Here is a 25,412-nt window from a genome sequence, read left to right on the forward strand (position 1 = left end):
AATTTAATTATCTGGGAATTTGGGGATTTTGGAATTATTAATGATCATTTATTACATATAATAATTAATAACTACAATCCTCATAAAATTAGTGATCTTTTTCCAATTCACATGCACTTCAGGATATATTGCCCCACCTCCAGGAAGAGCAACTCTGAGCGATCAATATGCCGATTACTGTGGCAGGATGTCTCTAGCTGATTTGGATTGCAGACTTGTCATTGTAAGGATAACATAGTAGTAGTAGTTACATAGCTGAAAAGAGACTTGCATCCATCAAGTTCAGCCTTCCTCACATTAGTTTTTTTGATGTTGATCCAAAAGAAGGCAAAAAAAACCAGTTTGAAGCACAATTTTGCAACACGCTAGGAAAAAAATTCCTTCTTGACCCCAGAATGGCAGTCAGATTTATCCTTGGATCAAGCAGTTATTACCCTACATTGAAAGATTATATCGTTGAATATTCTGTTTTTGCAAGTATGCATCTACAGGGACTTTGGTTCCTGCATGTGGATTTTAAAGCTTTGTAGGATGAATTGTATGTGCTTCCCATTGCTTCATTTTGTTTTTCTGGGTGAACAACAGAAGAATGGCACACATTGATGGATAATCTGTCTTGGCGTCTTTATAGTCTGACAACCTTTACCTGCTCTCTACTTGTGAGTGTATTGGCTGTTTAATTTTCAGTATATTTAAGTCATACAGTTTCACACTATATATATTCTCTCTTTTTTTTTTTATGTACATTTTTTATGGTGGAAATTAATTAGCAGGAGGACGTCCAGTGTCAGTTAGGAGACCAAAAGTCGTTTAACCAACAGGAAGTGCCTCTACTGGTTTTCTGATTGACAGCCACTAGAGGCAGTCAAAATCCTGCAAGGTAATCATTGCAGTTTTGGAGAAACTGCAATGATTTACATTGAAGGACTAAGTGGGACAGGGACACTGCACATAGACCACTTCAATGAGACAAAGTTGTGTGAATGCCTATAGTGTCCCTTTAACATAGTTTGAACTGAAAACAAAAGCAAAGTTGTATATAACATATGATAAAATTACTTCATTTTTATTTGACCTTATTTTTTTTTTACGGCCTATTTGATCATTTGTTATATTCTAACTAAATGGCATGAGCTTAACTCTTGTTGGTTGCTGCATTTATTTTTCCACACAGTATATTTACTTTACATTTGATTATTGTTTAAACTTTAAAAACAAAATTCTTCATGCCGTTTTGCACCTTAAAGGGATATTTAACCTAATTTCAACTTCACGTTTTTCAACATTGGTTTCATATTTTAAGCACCTCATTTATTCACTTGTGGTTAAAATATCTGTACAAATGTTTATGTTTTTATGTATTGAGAACAGGTACAGTAGTCTAATAATAAATATGCTGTGTATCTATTCTTCTCTTGAGATACATGAATTGATGAATATATCACAATAGAATTCAATATGCCATTAATAATCACATTAACTTTATTTTTATTGTTTGTTACATAAGAGCAATGCAACAATGCGATATTATTTTACTACGATGCAAATAAATATAATTTGATTTATCCAATTTGAACTATGAAGGTAAATTCTTCAAACATCCTCATAGAACATTTTTGATATGCAACTATTTAGAGATGAATGGTTTTAAAGCTCTTTGATTTTGACAGCACAAACATAAAACATCTGATGATAATATACAACATCACTACGTATTTTGCTTTCCATCACTTCCATTCGTTCAATATTAAAACCGCAATCTTTCAGAATTGTTCTTAGTTCCTCTTCGTTAAAATTTAAGACATGATATTTTTGCCCACTAACCTTAAAATGTGATGCTTTAAATGCCCCAATCAATAAAAGACGCCCTCCTAATTTAAGCATAGATGACATTATCTTTAGATTTTGACGGTAACTGTCTGAGTCTTTTGAAATTTTACCCAGCACATACAAATTAATCACACAATCTGCTTTTGGCAGCACAACAGGGTCAGTTGGGTTTTCTTTGGTAAAATCACACGGCAATATGGCTTTAATACATCTTCTCAGATCATCTTCCTTTTCAACCCAATTCTCACTGTAAAATATAATAACACAATTTTATGGCATGTATAGAAATATATTCTAAGGAAAGAAAATATTTGGCAATTAGAGTCGATACATATTTCGGTAATGGAATACTAATACTATTCTCCCACAGATATACCCTGGATGAAAAGATGGCGCACCTGTTTCCTTCAAGTTCAGCAGCAATCTTTGCAGCATGAGACCAATCCAAAGCATCTTTGTCTTTATTCAGCCATTTCTGCAGCACCTTTAGACAGGGTTCATTAAACTCTAGAACAGTGATGTCTTTAAAATATTTACAAAGTGGTAACATGTGGAAAATAAAGGGGCCAAAAGAAATATCAAACAAGGTGCTTCCTTTGATGCGACCTGGAGAAGAATAAGACTATAAATAGCAAAGTTGGAAATAAAAACAATAGATATTTACAGAGCAAACACCCAAATAAATATTAGTGTAATGTAGTAATGTAATGTAGAGGGAGTAAGATAATAAAAACTGAATAAAGCTGAAAAATGGAAAAAAAAGGGGGTCACAAATCCTTAAGCAAACAGCATACTCAAATTTTCTATCACGAAAAACAGAATTTTTAAAAAAAACTAAGAAAACAGAGGCTAATATTCATAGGGGAGAGAGAGAAACAAATAAAACTATTAAAAAATATATTTTTGTCCCATATAGTGCAAGATCTCTAAACTAGCTACACTTAACAAATACACATACCAAAGAGTAAAGTAGTATGAATATCTAACATGCAAGTACAATATAAATATACAATATAAAAATATAAATAATATAAGAAATACACAATAAAAAAAGTGTATGTGTAAATGGAGCAAAAATAATATATTAAACATTTGATAGTATTAATGAAATAGCTGGCAGCAATAATTTCCTTCCCGAGTGGTCCAGTGAATTCTCAGGTAGTTTGGTGAGCTGCTAGTGCAGGTCTACACTTCTGGCTGGGAGCAAGCAGAAGTGTAGACCTCTCTAAAAACTCCTTTCCTTGGACACACACTATATCCATGTTGTGTTTTTTTATATCACGAAGAGTAGTCTTCATTTCCAGGTGGAATTCAACCCCTAATCATTAAATGTAACTAGTTTTATATTGATATGATATGGGGATTTAAACAGTCCAGTTTAGACCACATATGAGGAGAAATTGTGGAACTCAAGTGACTCCTAAGTGTATGAGAGACAACCCTGGATGGCTCCTCTTGCTTCTATGGACCTACTTTGTGGGTCATGCAGTCTGTGCACTGTGCAACCTTCCTTAGTAAGTAACCAATGGTCCAGGATTAAGGTTAAGCCTGTCATGTCCTGTTCCATTCTACACAGATGTCTGGCCTTGGCTTCTGGTATCCAGTACTCTTTTTACAATTCTTGGTTGGACTTTCTTGGTTTTTCTGGTTTTCTATCCTATGTCTGGTTTTCTTTATGCTGGGTATTCTGGGTTCATTCCTTTATTTTGTTACTGGAATTCCCAGTCTCCTGGATTCCTTTAAATGTTTGTTTTTTGTTGCCACACCCATTCCTTTGCCATTAATCCTTTTTTGTTTCAGTCTGTTCCTGCAAGCAGTGGTCTCATATCCTCTGCTCCTTACTTTGCAGGTAAGTACTGTGTGTGTTTTATTGTTTTTTATTTAGTCATGCATATCTAGGCAGTTCGGACACATCATAATTGGAGTACTTTGGCGCAGTGGTGGGCTGCATACATCTTGGCCATTTATGTATGTCTAAATCTCCAATGTTTACTACATATATAGTACTTAGTTATGTCTCCTCTTGTTTTGCCTTGTATCTCTTGTCTTGTTTTATTTTGTCTTGTATTCCCAGTTTATGTACAGTCCTGTCCTGCCCTGCCCATGTCCTGTTCATGTTTCCCTCATGTATTTTGTACATGTTCTGGGTTCTGCTTTCTGTCCTGCTCCGGTTCTGGGTTCTTCTATTTTTGTCTTGTTATCTTGTTTGGTGCCAGTTCTAGTCTTGCCTTTTTTCTAGTACTGGATACATTTCTGCTGCAGAGACTCCCTATTCAGATCCTGGGAGGTCTGCATATTATTATCTAGCTCCTGGGATCCGTAGAAGCTGCATCAGGGCCCTGGTATGTGGCTGCACAAACGCTGGTGCTCAACCCCAGGGGGTGTGTGGTTACCCTGCACCAGGCCCTGATAGTCCACAGGGACCCGGTCTTCGGACCGCCACCTGTGACAAAGCCAAGGGCTTGTAAGGGGCAAACAGCAAGGGAGGGGGGGGGAACCAAACAAAGATAACAGAATCATGCTCCTCTATAGGAAGCCTACTTGCGCAGAGGAGAACTCGGTTGTACGTGGTGGGAATCATGGTGATAATCATGTTACATATCAATTTATTTTTTATCTTTCTTTGTTATTTATTATATATATTTTTTTGCATTATTTTTTTTAATTATTTTTTATATTTTGTATTATTGGTCTATTTGATTTTTTTCTATATATTTTGTTTGTATGATTTATTTGTGGCCCCATATATCATATATATACATTTATAAATCTTTTACTCGATATGTATTTTTGATATGTTATATGTCTATGTTTGGTTTTGATATCAATATGAAATGTACTTTACATTTACATCTACATGCATTTTTTCTATTTCTTGATTCTCTGTTCTAATTAAAGAGTTTGATATATGCTGGGTTGTGCTCATTGTAGAATGTTAATGTTATAACTAAATTAAGACTGAATATGTGCTGTATACAATTAGGTGAGATCTCAATTTTAAGTGTCTATACACTGTTTTTATTTGCAGTGGTGAAGGGGTTACACACACACACAAGAATTCTTGTAAGCTTTAACCCCTTAAGGACAGAGCTTCAGAAGCTTGTCTTTCACTTAATGACAACGGCATTTTTTGAATTTTTTGCTATTTGCGTTCAACTGCAATTTGCATTTTACTAATTTATTGCACCGACACATATTATATACCGTTTTTTAAAGGACAGAAAGGGCTTTAATTTGATGTAACACATATATATATAAATGCTTATTTATTATAAAAAAAATACAGAAATATGCAAAAAAAATAATTTTTGTGTGCTTTTTTTACAGTTTTTGCAATAATAATGTGTACATAATTAGTGCAGGTTAAGGAAAGTAATTAAAAATAAATTCATTTAGTTGTTCTGAATTACAGAATATATAATGTGTCTGGGATTTTAAGTTTTTTTGGTAGTTACAGGTCACAAAGCACAAGGAGTAAAATAAACTTTTTATGTGGAGCGATTTTAGAATTTGGTATGTTTGTCTTGTAAGCCTAATAGCCATAAAAGAAAACAAAATTGCCACACAAAAGTATATATTTATATAAAGTAGACACCACAGGCTATTTACCTAAGGTTGTTTTGACACTTTCTACGTAGCCATTTTACCGCCAACCTCTGCTAAATATTGGAGTAAAATTGTGTTTTTTGGTGGTTTTCGCACACAAACTTATAACAAAGAACTTCTCATGTGTATTTTGTAAAGTTGGTGTGTGCTATTCCTGTACAAAGTTTTATTATGTGTTCAGTTACTTCTGCTGAGTACAACGGTACCCCCATTGTATGTCTTTGGCCCTATTTTGTGAAGCTACAGTGCCATATAGGAGACCTGTCCTTTTCAGTATTCACAGTAGAATTTTGAGAGACGGATTTAATGAGCCTATGCTTCCATTTGGGGTATTATAGTAGTTTGACTGTTCAAAAAAAACTCCACAAAGGCCTACCATTTGTAAAAGTAGACACTCCAGGGTATCTCATAAGGTGCATATTGTGCCTTAACATGCCCCCATTTTTTTACCATTACATGCCAAAGTATGTGGTAAAAAATAAATTTGTGCATTTTTTACATACGGATTGCATTTTTGCTGGGCATTTTGTATATTTCATGTGTGCCACTAAGTTCAAACCCCCCAAATTATGCTCAGCTACGTCTTCTGAGTAAAAGGACACCCCCATTGTATGTCTATGGCACTATTTTGTGAAGCTACAGTGCCATATAGGAGACCAAGCCATATCAGTTTTGACCGAACTTTGAATTTTGACGCCGGGCCTATGTGCAATTTCCAAGCATCTTTGCAGGTTTTAAATTCAAACTACCCCACAAAGGCCTACCATTTCTTAAAGTAGACACCCCAGGGTATTTCAAAAGGCATATTTTGAACCTTAGCGTGGGATCATTTTTCCGCTAGCGTGTACCAGGTGTAGCGGTTATAAGCGTTTTTTTCTGCCTTTTTGACACACAAAGTGAGTTTGCACAGTATATTTTGCAAACCATATGTGTACTACCACTGTATAATACTTCATATTTTGCTCAGCTATGTCTGCTGAGTACAAAAATACCCCCGTATGTACCTTTGCCAGGTATATGTGGACATCGGAGGGGCACATTTGGGACACAGCCATTCCATTTTTTTTCAAATTTTGAATTTTTACGCTGTGCCCATGTCCCATTTTAGAGTATTTTACCAGGCTATATAATCCAAATACCCCATAAAGCCATACCATTTCTTAAAGAAGACATCCCAGGGTATTTCAAAAGGCATATTTTGAACCTTAGCGTGGGATCATTTTTCCGCTAGCTTGTACCAGGTGTAGTGGTAATGAGCGTTATTAAATGTATTTTTTTACTTTTTAAAACTTTTTTTACTTTTTAAAACTATTTTTTAAACTTTTGTTTTGATTATTCATTTTTTTAAAGTTTCCTAAACTTTCGTAAAACTTTTTTTTACAGATTTAACATTTTTCTAAGCTTTTTTTTTTACGTTAACCCCTAACTAGCAGTAAGCAGCACTAACAGTAAATTCCCCATTTTCCCATAACTCCCACCCACCCCAGCTAGCAAAATATTTAATTATACAATATTTAAATTAGTTAATTAAATACATTTAACCCCTGAGGGTTAAAAAATAAATAAAAGTTAATCGTCAGGGGTTAAAAAAAAAAATTAGAACAGTATAATACTGTGATCTGTATTTTGATCACTGTAGGCAGTGATCGACTGGCAGGGAAGGGGTTAATTTTTATTTGGACTGGGTAAAGGGTTTATTTTTTTAAATTTTTTACTTAAATGTTATTAAAACTTTTTTTTAACTTAATTTTTTAACTTTTTAAAGCTTATTTTTAAACTTTTTTTAACGTTAACCCCTAGTTAGCGTAATACTAAATCCCCCAATTCCCCACTAACTTCCACCCTCCCCAGCTAGCTAAATTTATAATTTTAAAATATTTAAATTAATTAATAAAATAAATTGAACCCCTGAGGGTTAAAAAAAAAAAAAGAATTAACCCTCAGGGGTTAAAAAAAAAAATCAGATCTTAGTAAAATGTAATCCCTGCCAATTGATCACTGTAGTCAGTGATCAATTGGCAGGGAAGGGGTTAATTTTTTATTAAAATGGGTAAAGGGGGGGTAAAGGGGGGTGGGATTTTAATTTTACTATTTTTTTTTCCACCAGGGGGCAGGATCACTGAAGATCCGTCCCCCTGCACTTCACACAGAACCAGGAAGTGCAGGGAGGCGGAGGTGAGTATAGAGAGCACATGTGCCCGCTCAGACATGCTGTCAGAGCGGGCACATATACTCTGACAGCCCGATCCGGTGCTCCGGTCTGCCTCTAATGCAGAGGCAGACCGGAGCACCATTAACCCCACGATCGCCGCGATGCGTCATTAACGCATTCCCCTGAGTGACGGACCTCGTCCGTCACTCGTCGTTAAGGGGTTAATAGCACATCAAAGTATTATACATGATGTGCTTGGGTCTCCCTGGATAAATAATGTAGACTAAATTTAGTGGTGTCTGTATTCTACCACATAGCACTAAGATTCTCTATCTGCAGTTCGGTGTATTATTCTAGTTACCATAGTAACACATTATATATATATATATATATATATATATATATATATATATATATATATATATATATATATATATATCCATCCAACGAGGTAGCAGCACTCACGGGTTGTAAAAGTTCTAATCTTTATTAATTCAAATTAAAAACACGATCAATGTTTCAGTCCACTAAACGGGACTTTCTTCAGGATCAATACAATAGCATATTTAAACTAATAAACATATATAGCAAGGTACATTAAAGTAAGCCAATTTGTTAAATGTACCTTGCTATATATGTTTGTTAGTTTGAATATGCTATTGTATTGATCCTGAAGAAAGTCCCGTTTAGTGGACTGAAACGTTGATCGTGTTTTTAATATAAATTAATAAAGATTAGAACTTTTACAACCCGTGAGTGCTGCTACCTCGTTGGATACTTGGATAACCAAGCCCTGGCTTAGCACCCGGCACACAAGGCGGATTATAGCGTGAGTGCAAGAATTTTTCCTCTTTTTCTATATATATATATATATATATATATATATATATATATGATGTCAGACGACGTACATACGTGATGACATCTTTGAAAACCTGGACGTCTTCCTACATGTGAAATAGACCTATCCGTCTCACTCCCGGCAACCCTAACACTCCATCAAATTATTAGGCAATGATTTCCCTATATTTCTTGTTTCATTAATGGGATATGAATAGGAACAGGAACCTTAAAGTTTTAAATCCCCCTCGAGGAAGGCTATTGCCGAAAAGTCGGGGTTGCCATATCTGCTGCTCTGGGTTAGTATGCCTATGTTATTATGGGTATGTGGGTTATGTCACTGAGCACTTATCTTTCAATTTGAATATGTTCAATATGTATGTCATTCTTCATTTGCATGCCCTATATAGTGTTTGCACTTTACTTGTACTATTTTTATAACATTTCTATATGTGAGTGGAGAAGGCTTCAGTATGTGAGCGGAGAAGGCTGGTTGTGTTGCCATGTGTGTGGGATAGAATCTGTAGTAGGCATCTGGTGGTTACTGGGGCTGTAGTGTGTGCATGTTTGGATAATAGAGGCTCTACTGTGTATAAGTAGGATTTCTAAGTAGGATAGTGGCTGTAGTGAGTGCGTGGGAGGATAGATGCTGAAGTAGGTGCAGGGAGGCACGGGGCTGTGGTGGGCACTTGGAGGCATGGGGACTGAGGTGGGTATTGAGGGCTGAGTAGGTAAGGGGGGGCTGAGGTGGGTGCAGAGGGGGCTGAGGTGGGTAATGGGAGGCTGAGGTGGGAGTACACCTGGGTGGCTATGGTGGGTGTACAGAGCGGGGCTGAGGTGGGTACAGAGGGGGGCTGAGGTGGGAGCAGAGGGAGCTGAGGTGGAAGCAGAGGGAGCTGAGGTGGAAGCAGAGGGGACTGAGGTGGAAGCAGAGGGGACTGAGGTGGAAGCAGAGGGGACTGAGGTGGAAGCAGAGGGGACTGAGGTGGGTACAGTGGGGGCTGAGGTGGGTACAGGAGGGGGCTGAGGTTGAAGCAAAGGGGGGCTGAGGTGGGAGCAGAGGGGGCTGAGGTGGTAACAGGGGGGCTAAGGTAGGTACAGGGGGGCTGAGGTGAGATTGTGTCTATACAGTGAGGCTCCTTGTGGGTTTTTGCGTGTGTGAATGGGCTATTTTCAGTGCAGTATGTGAGTGGAGAAGGCTGGTTGTGTTGCCATGTGTGTGGGATAGAATCTGTAGTAGGCATCTGGTGGAAACTGGGGCTGTAGTGTGTGCGTGTTTGATAATAGAGACTCTACTGTGTATAAGTAGGATAGTGGCTGTAGTGAGTGCATGGGGTGATTGATGCTGAATTAGGTGCAGGGAGGCACGAGGGCTGTCATAGTGTCAGGGATCTTATCTGGAGTGGGAGTTCGGCAGGCAGAGTTAAAGCACCCTTTGCAATTCGGCACAGACCGAGGGGACTCATGACAGAAATCCCCAAGGGTGTGACACAGTGCACTGGGGCTGAAATAACCAGTGCTTCCTGGAACGCAGTACAGACAAGGGAAATCCAGAAGAGTAGTCGGTAACAGAAACAGAAGTCAGGGCTGGCGGCAATCAGGCGAAAACAGTAGACGAGCAGGAGATCAAAACCAGGAGTCAGATAAACAGCAGTGAAACCAAACGGAACAGGAAACACGATCTGACAATGAGGACCAGACTTGCGGGGTTTAAATAGGAAGACTCAGCCAATAATCATGGAACCAGGAACAGGTGTGCAAATCCCAGGCAAACAGGCTCAGACTACAGGATACCAAGAACATGTAGAAACAGTCAAAGATGCGTGGAGCCCAAAGTAAGGATCCTGACTGGGATGCAGGCAACTCAGGTTCGATCCCAGCCAGACCCAAATACACAATATTGTGTAAAACCCAATGATGATCCTGACATTACCCCCCCTTCAAAGATGCCGTAGGTGAGAAGAGGAAGGCAAGTACGACCCAGGAGGTTACCTTTTAGTTTTCTTGGTTTTAGTAGTACCTGTAGGAGTGGAGGTCATAGCTGCAGAGTGATATTTTTTCTTAGTTTTTTGCCTTGCAACATGTCATGGGAATATGGGAGAAATCATGTTTTTCTGGCTAAGGAGATCTCTGATGCTGTATGAGGCAAATTGATTAAAAGCACGGATCGGGGGATATTTCAACGCTACTTGAAATTGCTATCTGTGTGGAAGTTAAAAAATTTTGGGAGAAGTTACAATGCTGGAATATTTATTCCTTTCTTTTTTTTTTAGATTCTTCTACCTAATCATCTCCATCTGACCTTAGGCAATCTATTTAAAGGATCACTATAGGGTCAGGAACACAAACATGTATTCCTGACCCTATAGTGTTATAACCACCATCTAGCCCCCCTGAGCCCCTCATGCCTCCATAAATATAGCAAATTCTTACTGTATTCATGCCTGAAGCTGTAGATATGCATGCTGTTTGCCTCAAAAAAAAAAACATGTTGCTGCTGCAATGTTACTAAATGAATAGATTTTATAGCCATACACACCTTGAAAAATGGTGCACCTAAGAGTCTATAATGGTAACCTGCAAAGCCAATGTTTGTGTGTATTACAATTGTGAGATCACAAAATAAAGATTGTCAAAAAAATAAATAAATATTTAAATAGTAAACCAGAAATAAAAACATACCTGATTTTACCTCACTGAAAACTACCTTCAGTGGGAATAATAAAAGCTCATCCGTGTGCTTTTTATCTGCTGTGGCACCGACATAAGTGTCATATAAGTCATTTGGATCAAACTTCTCCTCAAGATAATATTTAGGAGAGCTGGGATCCATCATGGAGTTCTACAGCACAATGTGATATGGGTCTCTACTTAATAAATTTATATGTACAACAGTTCAAATAATTATGGGAAATTCAAATAATCATATAGACATGAGATTAAATCTAACATTTATAGGAATTAAATTAATTCAATGTTGATGATATTTACAAAGTACCAAGTTCACATGCTGTTTGACTTTCTCACGATGATTTAAACAATGCAATAATGACACTGAGAAATAGTGGTATCACAATTTAAGGTTGACGTTTTAGCTTCAATAGTGGCAACAGTTTTAAAGTGAATTAAACATATTCATTGTGAGAACATAAGTTGCACACTTTAAAACCCTGTAATATGATTGTTAAGCCCTTAAGGATGGCGGATGTACTATGCCGTCCTTAGGGACTCGGACCTAAAAGCCAGCTGGCGGCATAGTATGTCCACGCCGTCCTTAGTACTTACCCGATCGCCGCCGTCAACCATGAGGGGGGACTTGCCTGGCATCCCAGGCAGTCCCCCTGTGACTGATCTGGCCTTCCCAGACCTTGTGATTGCAATGATGTCGCGATCACATGGGTGGAATAACGGAACAGTAGTGCAGTGCAAATGTCAGGCAGGCCACCTGATGCCTGAAATAAAGCGTTAAAACACTTAGTAATAAAATATAAAAAGAAATTTTACTTTATAAAGCCTCTCTCCCTGTAAAACTAGCTAAACAGACATAGTAGGGCACCCTACTATGTCTGTTTAGCTAGTTTTACAGGGAGAGAGGCTTTATAAAGTAACTATCAGTGCATTTGTCACTGACTTTTGATTTTGTTCTATATTTCTCTCTCTGTATACTGCTTTATTTCCTCTTGCATTATTAGTACCCCTGGTATACTATTATTTGATTTGAGTCTCTTTTTTGGACTCCTGTTAACCGCAAGGGGGGCTGGGGACCTATATGATACCACCGAATTTTAGGTTCAGGTTCCAGCTTTTCATATGCAATAGAGGACCGTTTGGCTGTGGGGCTATAATTAGGGGTATGGATACTTTTATTTAGCATTTTTTCATTAAAGGTTTTTTATTTTTCTCTCCCTGTATCCCATATATACCTCTGCACTTGGAATTTAGTGCATGTGTGCCCTATTGCAGTTCTGCCACATAGTAGGGATTAGATCCTTTGTAAATATTTTGTTTTTTGCAGTACTTACCTCTCTATTTTTGGGCCATTGAGCCAACCAGCTTCTATATAGATTTCTTTATTTTCCAGCTGGCTATACCAATATCCAGGGGATGCATGGGGTCTCATAACTTGTTTTAGTTTGAGACCCTTTAGCACCCTTTTTCTCTTGTTTTGTATTTTTGCATGTGACAACACTGAATAAATTACACTCTGTTACAATGTAAAGTAGTAAGTGTACAGCCTTTATAACAGTGTAAATATGCTGTCCCATCAAAATAACTCAACACAGCCAATGTTATTATTATTTTTTATTCTTATTTTATTTACATAGTGCTATCAGATTCCGTAGCGCTGTACAATGGGTGGACTACCAGGCATGCAATTGTACCAATTATACCATTTTGATAAAGCCCCAGCGGTGAAACGCGTTATGGTTATTTATATTGTGTTATTTATAAATAAATGATTTTTTGGTTAGATATTTGTACCATTATCATTTTTTGCACACTATTATAATTTTTATTATTTCAACTATTTTCCTGGCATTTATATTCTACATATCCTGAAGTGGGGATTATACCACTAACGCTACCTTTAAAAGTGCAGTGTGACCTGCACTTTTCTTGTGAGTATATTTTATTTTATTTTATTCACCACCTCAATAATATCATCAGAGAGCACTATCTGCTGTTTTTATCTCCTTCTTCTCAGAGTTGGACAAAACCCCTGGAGGACAAGCACCAACACATCCTGTAAGCGGGGATTATTCCGCTATATGCCTACAAACCCAGAGCTGGCTATAGCTCATCTAAATGTGAGTGTAATACTTATGTTTTAATACTGCTATATTAACTGTAAACACTCAGCACGATTGGTCCTTTCCCCTTGTGTTTTCCATATCACGAGACGGTGTGAACTACTACAACAAGAGAATTCACCCCCACAGTGGAATTAGAGACTAGAATCATCTGATCTCCTCATTGGAACTCATCTATTATTATTTTTATTATTTTTTATTATTATTATCGTTTATCTTTTATTGATTTATTTATTTTTAATTTTGGCGCAACCTTTCTCTGTTTTTACTATGCAATTGTAACCAGACAACTGGATGCACAGGAACAGAGAGGTGGTGGACCCTGCTCAATGAGCTTACATTCTAGAGGGAGTGGGGTATAGTGACACAAAGGGTAAAAGTAGGGGTACAAAGTAGGTTGTTAGAAAAGTATTCACTGAGGGCTTAGTAGGTAATTTTGACAGTTGCAAGAGAGTAGTCATGGGGGGTGGAGGATAAAAACCTGCTAACAGTTTAATTGATATGCTTTCTTGAAAAGGTGATTTTTCAATGATTTTTTTGAATGAGTGGAGACTGGGTGAAAGTCTTAAGAAGAAGGGAAGGGAGTTCCACAGATGAGGTGCAGCCCTGGAGAAATCTTGTAGGCGAGCATTAGAGGTGGGAGTATGGACAGAGGATATACCTAGGTCTTTGGCAGAGCATAGGGGCCTCAACGGGACATACTTGTGTATTAAGGAGGATAAGTAGGTTGGAGCAGCATTATGTAGGGACTTGTAAGCAAGCACCAGCATTTTAAATTGAGCCCTATATCTAAACTGGAAGCCAATGCAGGGACTGACAGAGCGGGGAGGCGTGGGAGGTGCGAGCGGACAGGAAAATGAGCCTCGCCACCGCATTCATTATAGATTGCAGCAGTGCTATCTGGGAACACATAAGACCACTGAGAAGGGTATTGCAGTAGTCAAGGCGAGAGAGAACAACAGCATGGACAAACACCTTGGCTGCATCTGGCGTTAAATATGGGCTGATGTGCTCTATTTTATTTAGATGGAAGCGACAGAATTTGGTGATTGATTGGACATGAGGGTTGAAGGAGAGGTTGGAGTCAAAATGAACACCCAGGTAGCGAGCCTGCAAGGTACAGGTGATGGTAGCGCTGTTGACTTGGAGGAAGACAGACACAGGAGTGTTAACACTTGTGGAAGGAAAGACCAGAAGTTCTGTTTTGGACAGGTTGAGTTTAAGGAAGTGAGCAGCCATCCAGTTTGAAATCACAGAGACGCAGTCAGAGACACGAGTCAGGATGGGCAGACAGAGATCTTGAGTGGACAGGTAGATTTGCGTGTCATCTGCAGAGAAATGATAACGGAAGCCAAAAGAGCTGATGAGTTTACCAAGGGAGGAGATATAGATTGAGAACAGTAGGGGACCAAGGACATAACCTTGGGGGACGCCAACAGAGAGTGGTTGGGAGGAAGAGTCAGAGAAAGAAACACTCAAAGAGCGCTGGGAGAGGTAGGAGGAGCACCAGGAGAGAGCAGTATCCCGTAGACCAAAATTATGGAGAATGCAGATAAGCTGTTGATGATCAACAAAGTCAAAGGCAGCATAAAGATCAAAGAGAATTAGAATAGAGTAATGGCTGCGAGATTTGGCAGCAATTAAATTGTTGGATACTTTGGTCACAGCCGTTTCAACAGAATGACCAGTGCAGAATCCAGACTGAAGGGGGTCAAGCAGAGATTCGAATTTGAGTAAGTCAGTCACTCTGGTGTACACAACTCTCTCGTGGATCTTGGAGGCAAATGACAGTAGCAAAATAGGGCGGTAGTTGGATGGGGAGTTGGGGTCAAGGCTGGGCTTTTTCAGAATTAGGGTTACAGTTGCATGTTTGGAGGGTGAGGGAAATGTGCCACAGGAAAGGGAGAGATTGAAAATTTCAGTGAGAGGAAGAGCAGGAGAGGGAGAAAAAGTGCGGATGAGATATGAGGGAATAGGATTGAGGGAACAGGTGGTTGGGTGGGAGGACTGGAGCAGAGTAAAAAAACGAATTTGCTGTAGCAGGTGCGCATGAGTGTAGAATGGTGGAGGGAGTGGGGTTGGGTGATGTATTGGTAGGGGAAGGAGAGAATTAGAGATGCAAAGTTTGTGGCGGACAAGGTGGTAGAAGGAGGGGGAGTGTCACGTATTCATCCGCTTATAAAAATGTGGTTAATGGCATTTACTGTCCACACAGGAAAAGTTGTGCCGAGCAGCGACCAAATCTACAGAAGGGTTAATGCTGAGCAGCAATCATGCAAATGGAAACCTGGTAACTGCCTTTGGGGTCAAAGGCCGGTTACAACCTATCAGATCTAGAGGAAGGGTATTTAGGCCCAGTTCTCATCCTGTTCAGTGCCTTGTCATGGTTTCCCTTGTGGTTGTCCGAGAGCGCGTTCCTGATTCCAGTTTCTTCTGGTTTTTGACTTTGGCCTTGATTTTGACTTCCCTGTATTCTTGTATGCCTGACTTCTGGCTTTCCCTTATCGTTGTGTCTCTCTGTGTTTCCCCTGACCTCGGCAAGTATCCTGACTATTCTTTGGTACGTTAAGTCCGACCATTCTAAGGCCCGGTAATACGTTGCCTATTAGTTATCTGTGTGACACAATTCTATGTGTAATTCTACTAGTAATTTTGACAGGGAGTACAAGGACGAAGAAGAGCATCAAAAGTGTGTAATAGGTGTTTGGGTTACTTATAAGGGTGTTAAAGTTATTTACTTTTGCAGCGGAAAGAGCCAGGCTGTAGGAGCGCAGCATAAATTTATTGTGGAGGAAGTCAGATGCAAAGTGAGACTTTCTCCAGCAGCGTTCAGCGGTTCTAGAACATTTTTGGAGGTAACGGGTCAGCTTGGTGTGCCAGGGTTGTAATTGGGGGTGCTTGCTGTGTTTAATTGTAGGAGGTGCCATGATGTCGAGTTGAGAGGAGAGAGTTGAGTTGTAGAGTGATGTTGCGGAGTTAGGGCAAGTTAGATTTGAGGTGGGTAAAAGGAGAGTTTGGAGTTTGGTGGAGAAATGCTGGAGATCAAGGAAGTTGAGGTTTCTCCGAGAGTGGAGAGTTGAGGGTGGTGAGATTTGGGTACGGGGTATGCTGATGATGTCAAATGTTAGCAGATGGTGGTCAGACAAGGAAATGGAACAGTGTAGAGATTAGGTGGTGCAGAGATTGGTGAAGATGAGGTCAAGAGTGTTTCCTGCTGTATGGGTTGCTGAAGTAGACAACTGCATGAGGCCAAAGGAGGAGGTTACAGAGAGCAGACGGGAGGCATCAGGGCAGTTGAGGTTGTTGATTGGGATGTTAAAGTCCCCAAGTATGAGGGAAGGAGTGCTAGAGGAGAGAAAGTGGGGTAGCCAGGAAGAAAAGTGTTCAATGAATAGCCTGGGATGACCGGTGGGGTGGTAGATGATGGCAATTCTTAAAGGGGTGTGCTTAAAAAGGCGGACAGTGTGAACTTCAAAGGAAGTAAGGAAAGGGCAGGGGCAGAGAGGATAGGTTGAAAGGTACATTGAGGGGAGAGAAGGATGCCTACACCACATCCTTTACAGTTGAGTCTGGTAGTGTGGGAGAATTGTAATCCACCGAAACATAAAGAAGCAGGAGTAGCGGTATTAAAGGGGGACAGCCAGGTCTCAGTGAGTGCCAGTATTGTGAGTGAGTTAGGGTATAGTGCTTTTTACATGTGTGGCATACATCAGTACATTTTGTGATTCTAAAGGTATTATTTGAAAATTGCTAGTTTGGTCACAATACACAAAATGTTGATGTGAAAGGTACAGGGCATTTTAGATTATTAATTATGAATTTACCATATGCAACCTATACTAAACTAGTCTACATCTGCCATCATCATAGTTTGAACTGAAAACACAAATGTTGTATATGAATACATATATTGGACGTTGTATGTATCGAGAATAGGAACAGACATTATTCTAATGAAAAAATATGCTATGTGCTTGAGATTCCTGAACTGATGAATATATCACAATAGAACAAAAAATGCCATTAATAATCACATCAACTTAATTTTTATTGTTTACTACATACAAGCAATGCAATATTATTTTACTATAATATGAAGAAATACAATTTGATTTATCCCATTTGAACTATGAGGGTAAAATCCTTCAAACAGCCTCATAGAACATAACTAATATGCAAATGTTTAGAGATAAATGGCTTTAAAGCTCTTTGTTTTTGACAGCACAAGCAAAAAACACAGAATGATAACATACAACATCACTGCGTATTTTGCTTTCCATCACTTCCATTTGTTCAATAGAAAACCCACAATCTTTTAGAGCACTTCTTAGTCCAACTTCGTTGTAATTTAAGAGATGATATGTGTGCCCACTAACTTTATAATGTGATGCATTAAATGTCCCAAACAGTAAAATACACCCTCCTAATTTAAGCATAGATGACATTATCTTTAGATTACGACGGTAACTGTCCAGGTCTTTTGAAATTTTACCCAGCACAAACAATTCAATCACACAATCTGCTTTTGGCAACACAACAGGGTCAGTTGGGTTTTCTTTGGTAAAATCACACGGCAATATGCCTTTAATACATCTTCTCAGATCATCTTCTTTTGTAACCCACTTCTCACTGTAAAATATAATAACACAATGTTATGGCATGTGATGTAGATTTCTGTAAGTATATTCAAATGTATAAAATTATGAATAAGAGGATATTAAATTGATTTAATTTAGCTTGTAAAACACTAAAACATTTAATAGTGCATTTTAAAATGGGATTTTATTTCGAAAAGTTGATAATAAAAAAATACACATTTTGTTTGTTGCATTTATAAATGTATTGTTCAATTACACTTTATTATTCCATAAAATTTCTGTATATTTGAAATGATTACACATATTTTAGCCAAATTTAATCCTAGGCTAAGAGAATACTGTGTTTATTACTACGTCATTGGTACAGGGTCCCTTTTTGTACTTTGCCTGGTCATGGAAAACTCCTACAGCATGCCGCGTTATGGTGAATTAAGCAAAATAAATATTTGAAAAAGTAAATGTTTTCAAGCATGACATGCAACATTACATGGACCTTACAAGTTATTCCTCTTCTCTTGTCTTCATTCTCATATATATTATTAGCTACATTGTTCGTACACTATCATTTCATTGCTATAAAGGCTGCTTTCAATTAGTTTATCTCTCCCAGAAAAACATTGGATCCTTGAAAAGATGGTTCACCTGTTTCCTTCAAGTTTGGCAACAATCTTTGCAGCATGAGACCAATCCAAAGCATCTTCTTCTTTATTCAGCCATTTCTGTAGGCCCTTTAGAGAGTGCTCATTAACCTCTAGAACAGTGATGTCTTTGAAATATTTACAAAGTGGTAACAAGTGGAAAATAGAGGTGCCAAATGAAATGTCATTCAAGGTGCTTCCTCTTATACGACCTGGAGAAGAACAAGAATATAAATAGTCAAGTTGGAAATAAAAAAATATTTGTTTAGTTTTTTTCCATTTTAGCAATGTTTGACTATATTTTAAAATGTTCTTGTCAGGCCTACTAGTGCCCCTCCACTAAAAACGAATTCCACACTGTGAATAATTGCACCTAATGCAAAAAACAAAACAAAATAACACCACAGTTTAGTACATATACCCCAGTGCCTTTTTTCACTGGGGTATATCGGAAAACAGCTTGCAAAAGCTGCTGATCAATTGTCTGCAGACTTCGCAAGCCCTCCCTTTATTCCTTAGACAGACTGTTTGTGGCTGTCCAATCACAGACTTCGCAATGCAGCTTAATAAGGCAGGTGCTCTGGGCTATTGCTGCCTTTTGAGTTTAGTTCCACTGAGCTTACTGATCAGGAAATAACAGGACCGGTAGTGTGATTGACAGCTTGGTATCAAGGTTAATTTATAACAATGCAAATCTCTTTTAAAATCTGCACTGTTTGTAAAATAAAAAAAATAAGATACACTCTTCACACAAAATATTTTATTCTGGAGTTTTCCTATAAATATAGCTCATTACATGCACAGTTAAATATATTTAAATGGAAATCCAGAAATAAAAGCATACCTGATTTTATTTCACTGGAAATTGCCTTTAGAGGGAATAATAAAATCTCCTCAATATGCTTTTTATCTGCTGTGGCACCAACATAAGTGTCATATAAGCCATTTGAATCAATATCATCCTCGTGATAGTATTTAGGAGAGCTTGGATCCATCCTGGCGTTATGCAGAAAAATGTGATCTGGTCTCTGCTTCATGGCTTTATAAGTACCGCAGTTCAAATGATTATGGCATGCATTCACATAGACATGAGATTAAAAACCAACATTGAAAGTTAGTTTTATGATTAGGCAAATATTGTAGATATTTAACAATTACAAACATTGCATACTATTAGTCCCACGCTGATAACAATGCAATAATGACAATGAGCGCTAAGGATTTTGACTTTTTAGCATCAACGGTTAACTTGTGCATTGTAAAGAAATTTCAATTGTCTGAAAAAAGTTAGTCAATTTGATTTGGCCAATCGGTGTACTGGGAAGTACATATGTGCACTGTACACTGATAGATGCATTTTCCTACCATTTGGTTCACAGATCAAGTGAGAGGGGAAAAAAATAGGATCAGTAAAAAAAATATATATATATATATATATATATATATATATATAAATAAAATATCCCCCTTAAGGAGGCAGGGTGGCAAAGAACGTCCCTGCCGGTGGTCGCGGTCCTGGTGACTTTTTCACAGTTAAAATGCCATGCAGAGCTAAAGAAAAAAAACATTCTTTACTGTTCCACCCTTATTCCATCTGTTGGTCACTTCTCACTTGATCTGTAAATAAAATCAACATTTGGTGGCTGTCCCCTAACCATAATCTTTTTTTCCATCAATCTATTGTTTTTTTTGGCACCACTGACAGAACTCTGAATCAAAAAAACAAATGAAATAGTTTATTTCTAATAAAGACAGAGTATATTGTATTTCACTGGACCTTCTTGTTGCTGCGTATAGTCTTCTGGACACCGTTTCTTTTTTTTTTTTTCTTAAGATTTTTTTTAATTTACAGTGTGGCAAACATAATATTAAACAAAATATAGTGATAAACTGGGTGGTTAATATACCAACACCAGTCAATAGGTGGAGCGCTCAAAGTGAGGTAACTTACCCCCCTCTTTGGCTCTTTAAATAACCTGGAGGTGGGGATAAAAATAAAAAGCAATATCGTGTCATACGTTTAAATGAATAGTGGGATGAAAATAAAAAATATAGACCCACTCACATGGTTCTGAGCCTTAGCAGGATAGGCTCAGATCACTTGGACAGGCGTGTTTGGGATGACACGGAACCTTACATTGGAGGAGGATCCCGTTGTGCCTTTAAGAGATAAAATGCCAGTATGCAGTATGGTGCAGTATGCAGATGTATATCAATATGGAAGGAAAGATATATGAAACTGCTCACCTGGTTCAGAGCCTAGACCCTGGCTCTGAGTTTATTGGTGTGTGTGTCTATAAGGGGACACAGAACCCTATGGATATATAGCAGGAACACAGGATATTTCATCAACAGGAGGAGGTTGAATAAAAGAAAATTTATTCCAAAATATAAAAATAAAACACTATGTAAATAAAATCAATTAAGTAAAGAATCAATAAATAAAAACAGTGTTACAAAATGAATCCTCCGTCCTGTGGGGTATCCGAGACGCGTTTCGCCGGTCGGCTTTGTCAATCGGTATAATCCTGCGTGCTGCTGTTCCTCTTATATACCTTCAATAAGGGTTTGATTGAAGTTCTCATCAGTTTCAAATTAGATGCCTGCATCGACGTCACTTCCGCTTACGTCATCATTCATTGCGGTCGCATTTTTCTTACCCATATATGGGTGAGTTCGTGGTCGCCATATTGTTTGTGGGCATATGTGTCTCTATATGCATACAGAGCGTCCCTCATGCATAAATGGCAATGGGACAATAAAGATGGTGAGTGCATTAAATATGATTAATATATCAATAAAGACCAACTACATCAAAGATATGTTGATAGATGTTTTTCAATTAAAGAAGGGAAAAAAATATTGACTTTTCATAAGCATTAGTGCATATATATACAAATTATTCAATAAATCAGTATCCATGTTATATTATATAAGGTTTCAATCTTTAAATGATAGATATATATTTACATACTGGTACTTAATATCAACCTTAAACTATAATATATATTAAATAGGGTATGGGGGGAATCATCTTAATATGTGTATCGATTAAAGGGATATCGGACTACATTAGTAGGGGTATATAGATCTCATATTGGCTTAAAATAGTAACTTGGTTAGATAGTTGAGACATTATAATTTACATTGTACAAAGAGTGAATGCTAGCCCAATTTAGCCAATATTCTTATTCACTTGAAGGTTTATTATAATGGTCTATTATATTGTGAATTATATCTTTATAATGTGATGCATTAAATTACCCAGTCAATAAAAGACATCCTCCTAATTTAAGCAGAAATTATATTATGTTTAGGTTATGACGGTAACTGTACAGGTATTTTGAAATTTTACCCAGCACAAACAAGTCAATCACACAGTCTGCTTTTGGCAACATGACCAGGTCAGTTGGGTTTTCTTTGGTAAAATCACATGGGAAAAAAGCAATATTACATCATCTTAGATCATCTTCCTTCTCTACCCACTTCTCACTGTATAATATTAGAACACAATTTGATGGCATGTGATGTAGATTTCTGTAAGTATATTCAAATGTAGAAAATTATTGGCGATACATATTTCATAGGAAAATAAAATGGAATGCTAAAGTGTTTATGAATAAGAGGATATTAAAGTGATTTAATTTACCTTGTAAAACACTAAAACAATTAATAATTGCATAGTAAAATTGAATTTTATTTAGAAAAGTTGAAAATAAAAAATACCCATTTTGTTTGTTGCATTTAATGATGGATTGTTAAATTACATGTTATCATTCCATTAATTTCTGTATATTTGAAATTACTACACATTTTTTTTGTCAAATTTAATCCTAGAGTATACTGTGTTTATTAGTAAATCATTGGTACAGGGTCCCTTCTTGTACTCTGCCTGGTCATGGAAAACTCCTACAGAATGTGCAGGCTTTTTTTTTTCTTCTTTTTCATGTCTCATTTTATTGACAATATTTTTCATAGTATAACAAAGTACAATACAATAACATGCATATATCGACAACACATGAACTTCGTAACATATATATATGTGTGTGTATACCTCTATCCGCACTGCCACGAATATCATCATATAGCATATACATATTCAATGGCATGACATAGTACAATAGTCTCACATGACATAACAGAGTTAGCTAAACTAGACACAGGTATTCCTATCACTTTATGCAACCTGGAACATCAGGACTTTTTTGTGGATGGAAACAGTGGATGTACCTGGGTGTCTTACTCCCCGCACAACATCTTCGTGCATCACCTGCCACTATGGCACGGAGTACCACTGCCCCCAGTAGAATGCTGGGATTGCTTCAGTAGTATTGGTACTATTGTAGAGATCCCCCCAGTTCGAGTCGCTCCATTGCCAGCTATCCTGGTGACAACCCTGTGTCCCTATTCGCCCACATCTATCATTCCTTAAGCTGTACACAACTGCAGCCTCTAAGGTGCATTTTGTTGACATTGCAATACCTGGTAGAGTATTGTAAGAGGACGGTGGTAACTTGGAGATTAGAAGGGAGTAGGAGGGGAAGGGTGAGGAGTGCAAGGTGCTCTATACTTATGTGCCTGTGTTGTGGGTACTTGGCAAATGATAATACCTTCTACTAGTAGCCCTATTGTTCTGCCTTTTTAGTTTATCTGGTAGCGGTGTCATATGAATCGTTTTAAGGAGTCTCATATGCCTCCCAACTTTTCCACTGTTTATAGTATATTTTTTCTTTCCCTATCAACCGGTATGCCATTTACTCATAATGGTAACTGGAGTCTACTCTGTTCCATACTTCTTGTGTGGTAGGGACATTTACTCCCTTCAAGTAGTTTGCTATGCTGGTTTTCACTGCTAGGAGAATGTGAGTTACCACCGTCTTTTGTGGGGAGATCCAAATTTCTGGGGCAATGTGTAGAAGAAAACACTCTGGCCTCAAGGGGAGTTTGAGCTGTGCGATTGTGCTTATAACTTCCTGTATTTTAGACAAGAAGTTTTTCATTTTAGAGCAGTCCCAGAAAATGTGTTTCAATGTTCCAGACAGGTGACTGCATCTTCAGCGAGCTGGGGATATACCTGTATATATTTTGGCCAGCCTGGATGGAACCCAGTACCATCTCATCAGGATCTTACAGTACGCCTCCCAGTGTGATAAGTTATGGGGTGAGGGTTTGGTGGTCTGGATGGCTTGTAGCCAGATAGGAAAGGGAAATATATTGTCTAGATCTGCTTCCTTTTGGGTCATATAAGGGAGTTTTTCATGGCTTCTACATTAGTGAAAGCATTATACCACATTAATAACAGTTTAATGGGCGTTTTTTTGCTTGTGCAGCAGAGGCCGAATGGTGTCAGCTGGGAATTGTTTCCTACTTTTATCTGGAGTTGCTTATATATGCTATATATAATATATGCTTTACCCGTAGGTACGTGAATATTTCCCTAGAAGGAAGGGAGAATTCTGTCTGCATTGACTGGAAGTGTTTGAGTCCTGTCTCATAGTGAAGCGACCCTAAGGTAGTTACTCCACACTGGATCCAATGTGGTAAGCAAAATATCGGAGCTCTGGACACCAAGCTGATTTGGCCCATCAAGCCACTTGTCTATAAAAATGTAGTAGTTAGTAGTGCGGACCCGATTGGACCACTTGGTGTGGAGGCTATCCACAGCATATGTTGAAGTTTAAGAGGTTGGATGCATGCCTCTTCCATAGGCAGCTATACTGGCACATTGGGCTAAGTTAGTACCGATACACCACAGGACAGAATTGAGGCTTTGTTGTACATGTTTACGTCTGGTCTGCCAAGGCCTCCCTTGTTGGCAGGGAGCCAGGATAGATGATTCACCACTCTAGGTGTTGTTTTTTTTCCAGATATAGGCATTAAATGTGCTTTGTAACTTATGTAATATTTTGTTAGGCACTAATATAGGAAGTGTGCAAAAAAGATACAGGATGTGGGGAAGGGACATCATTTTAGTTGTTTTAATACTTTAGGGGTGTCGCTTGTAAATCTCTGTGGTCTTGGCAAGCGATGCACTCGATCGAAGAGCTATGCCGTGTCCTCTAGATGCGGTACCAGGGATTTACACAAGGCCTTGAGGTAAGTGGGCATTTTTTCATTAGTTTCAGAGTCCCAGAGCGAAAGCGGATATTGTTGCACTGCGAGTGGTCTTCTATATCGACAAGTTTATGCCTTAAGATAGTTTGTTCTTCCTCCAGTTGTTGTATCTTGTTCGCCGCTGAGTTATGTGCCACACACAATTCCTCGGTTTTGTGTTCAAGTTGGTTAGTTCTGCGTCCTAAGTCCGCTATCTCTATGCAGAGTTCTCTTGCCAGCTTGTGAAAATCAGCCTGCAGCATTTTTTTCAGATCTTGCAGCATAATTGATATGTTTTTATTTGTGAACAGGACATCCTCTGGGGAAAACTGAGCATTGTCTGTCTCTGAGGGCCTGTCTGAGGCAGGTGAGTGCACACCATCTTCGCCATCTTGGTTTAGTTTAAGATGGTCTTTCTTGTTCTGACACATAGGATACGCAATCTTAAGTTGTTTTGATGGTGTTACTTTAGCTTGCTGAGGTGTCAACTTCTCGTTTGATATAAAATTTCAGGCACTTCGAATGGTTTAATAGCTCTTTAGGGCTTAGTGTTTATGGAGCTCTCAGTCCATGCGTCTAATCCCGCAAGCGGTTAGCCATGCCCTCAGAATGTCCCGGTTTTATTGTGAATTAAGCAAAAAAACACATTTGAAAAAGTAAATATGTTTTCAAGCATAACATGCAACATTCGGAATAAGTGTCAGCGCCAGCAGGCCACAGAGGATATGGAGAGAGTATTGGCAGCACACCTATAGGTAGAGGGGTCCCCTCTTATCCCCTCAAAAACAGATGTGATAGAAGAATAACAAGAACGAAAGGATGCGCCCTCAAGAGATAGTAT

General features: G+C 38.3%; 1 protein-coding gene across 1 annotated transcript; it reads right to left on the reverse strand.

Annotated features, from left to right (window-relative positions):
- Positions 1-1,630: 1,630 nt before the first annotated feature.
- LOC134577002 (uncharacterized) lies at positions 1,631-19,470 on the reverse strand. The gene is made up of 6 exons (XM_063435650.1): positions 19,320-19,470; positions 18,480-18,687; positions 17,493-17,868; positions 11,111-11,270; positions 2,229-2,436; positions 1,631-2,077 (listed from the first exon to the last, which is right to left on the reverse strand). The coding sequence occupies exons 1-6, from the start codon at positions 19,468-19,470 to the stop codon at positions 1,648-1,650; spliced, it is 1,533 nt and encodes a 510-aa protein (XP_063291720.1). The 3' UTR covers positions 1,631-1,647.
- Positions 19,471-25,412: the final 5,942 nt, after the last annotated feature.

The sequence above is a fragment of the Pelobates fuscus genome, chromosome 11, assembly GCF_036172605.1.
Source record: "Pelobates fuscus isolate aPelFus1 chromosome 11, aPelFus1.pri, whole genome shotgun sequence".
In the NCBI taxonomy this organism is placed as follows: Eukaryota; Metazoa; Chordata; class Amphibia; order Anura; family Pelobatidae; genus Pelobates; species Pelobates fuscus.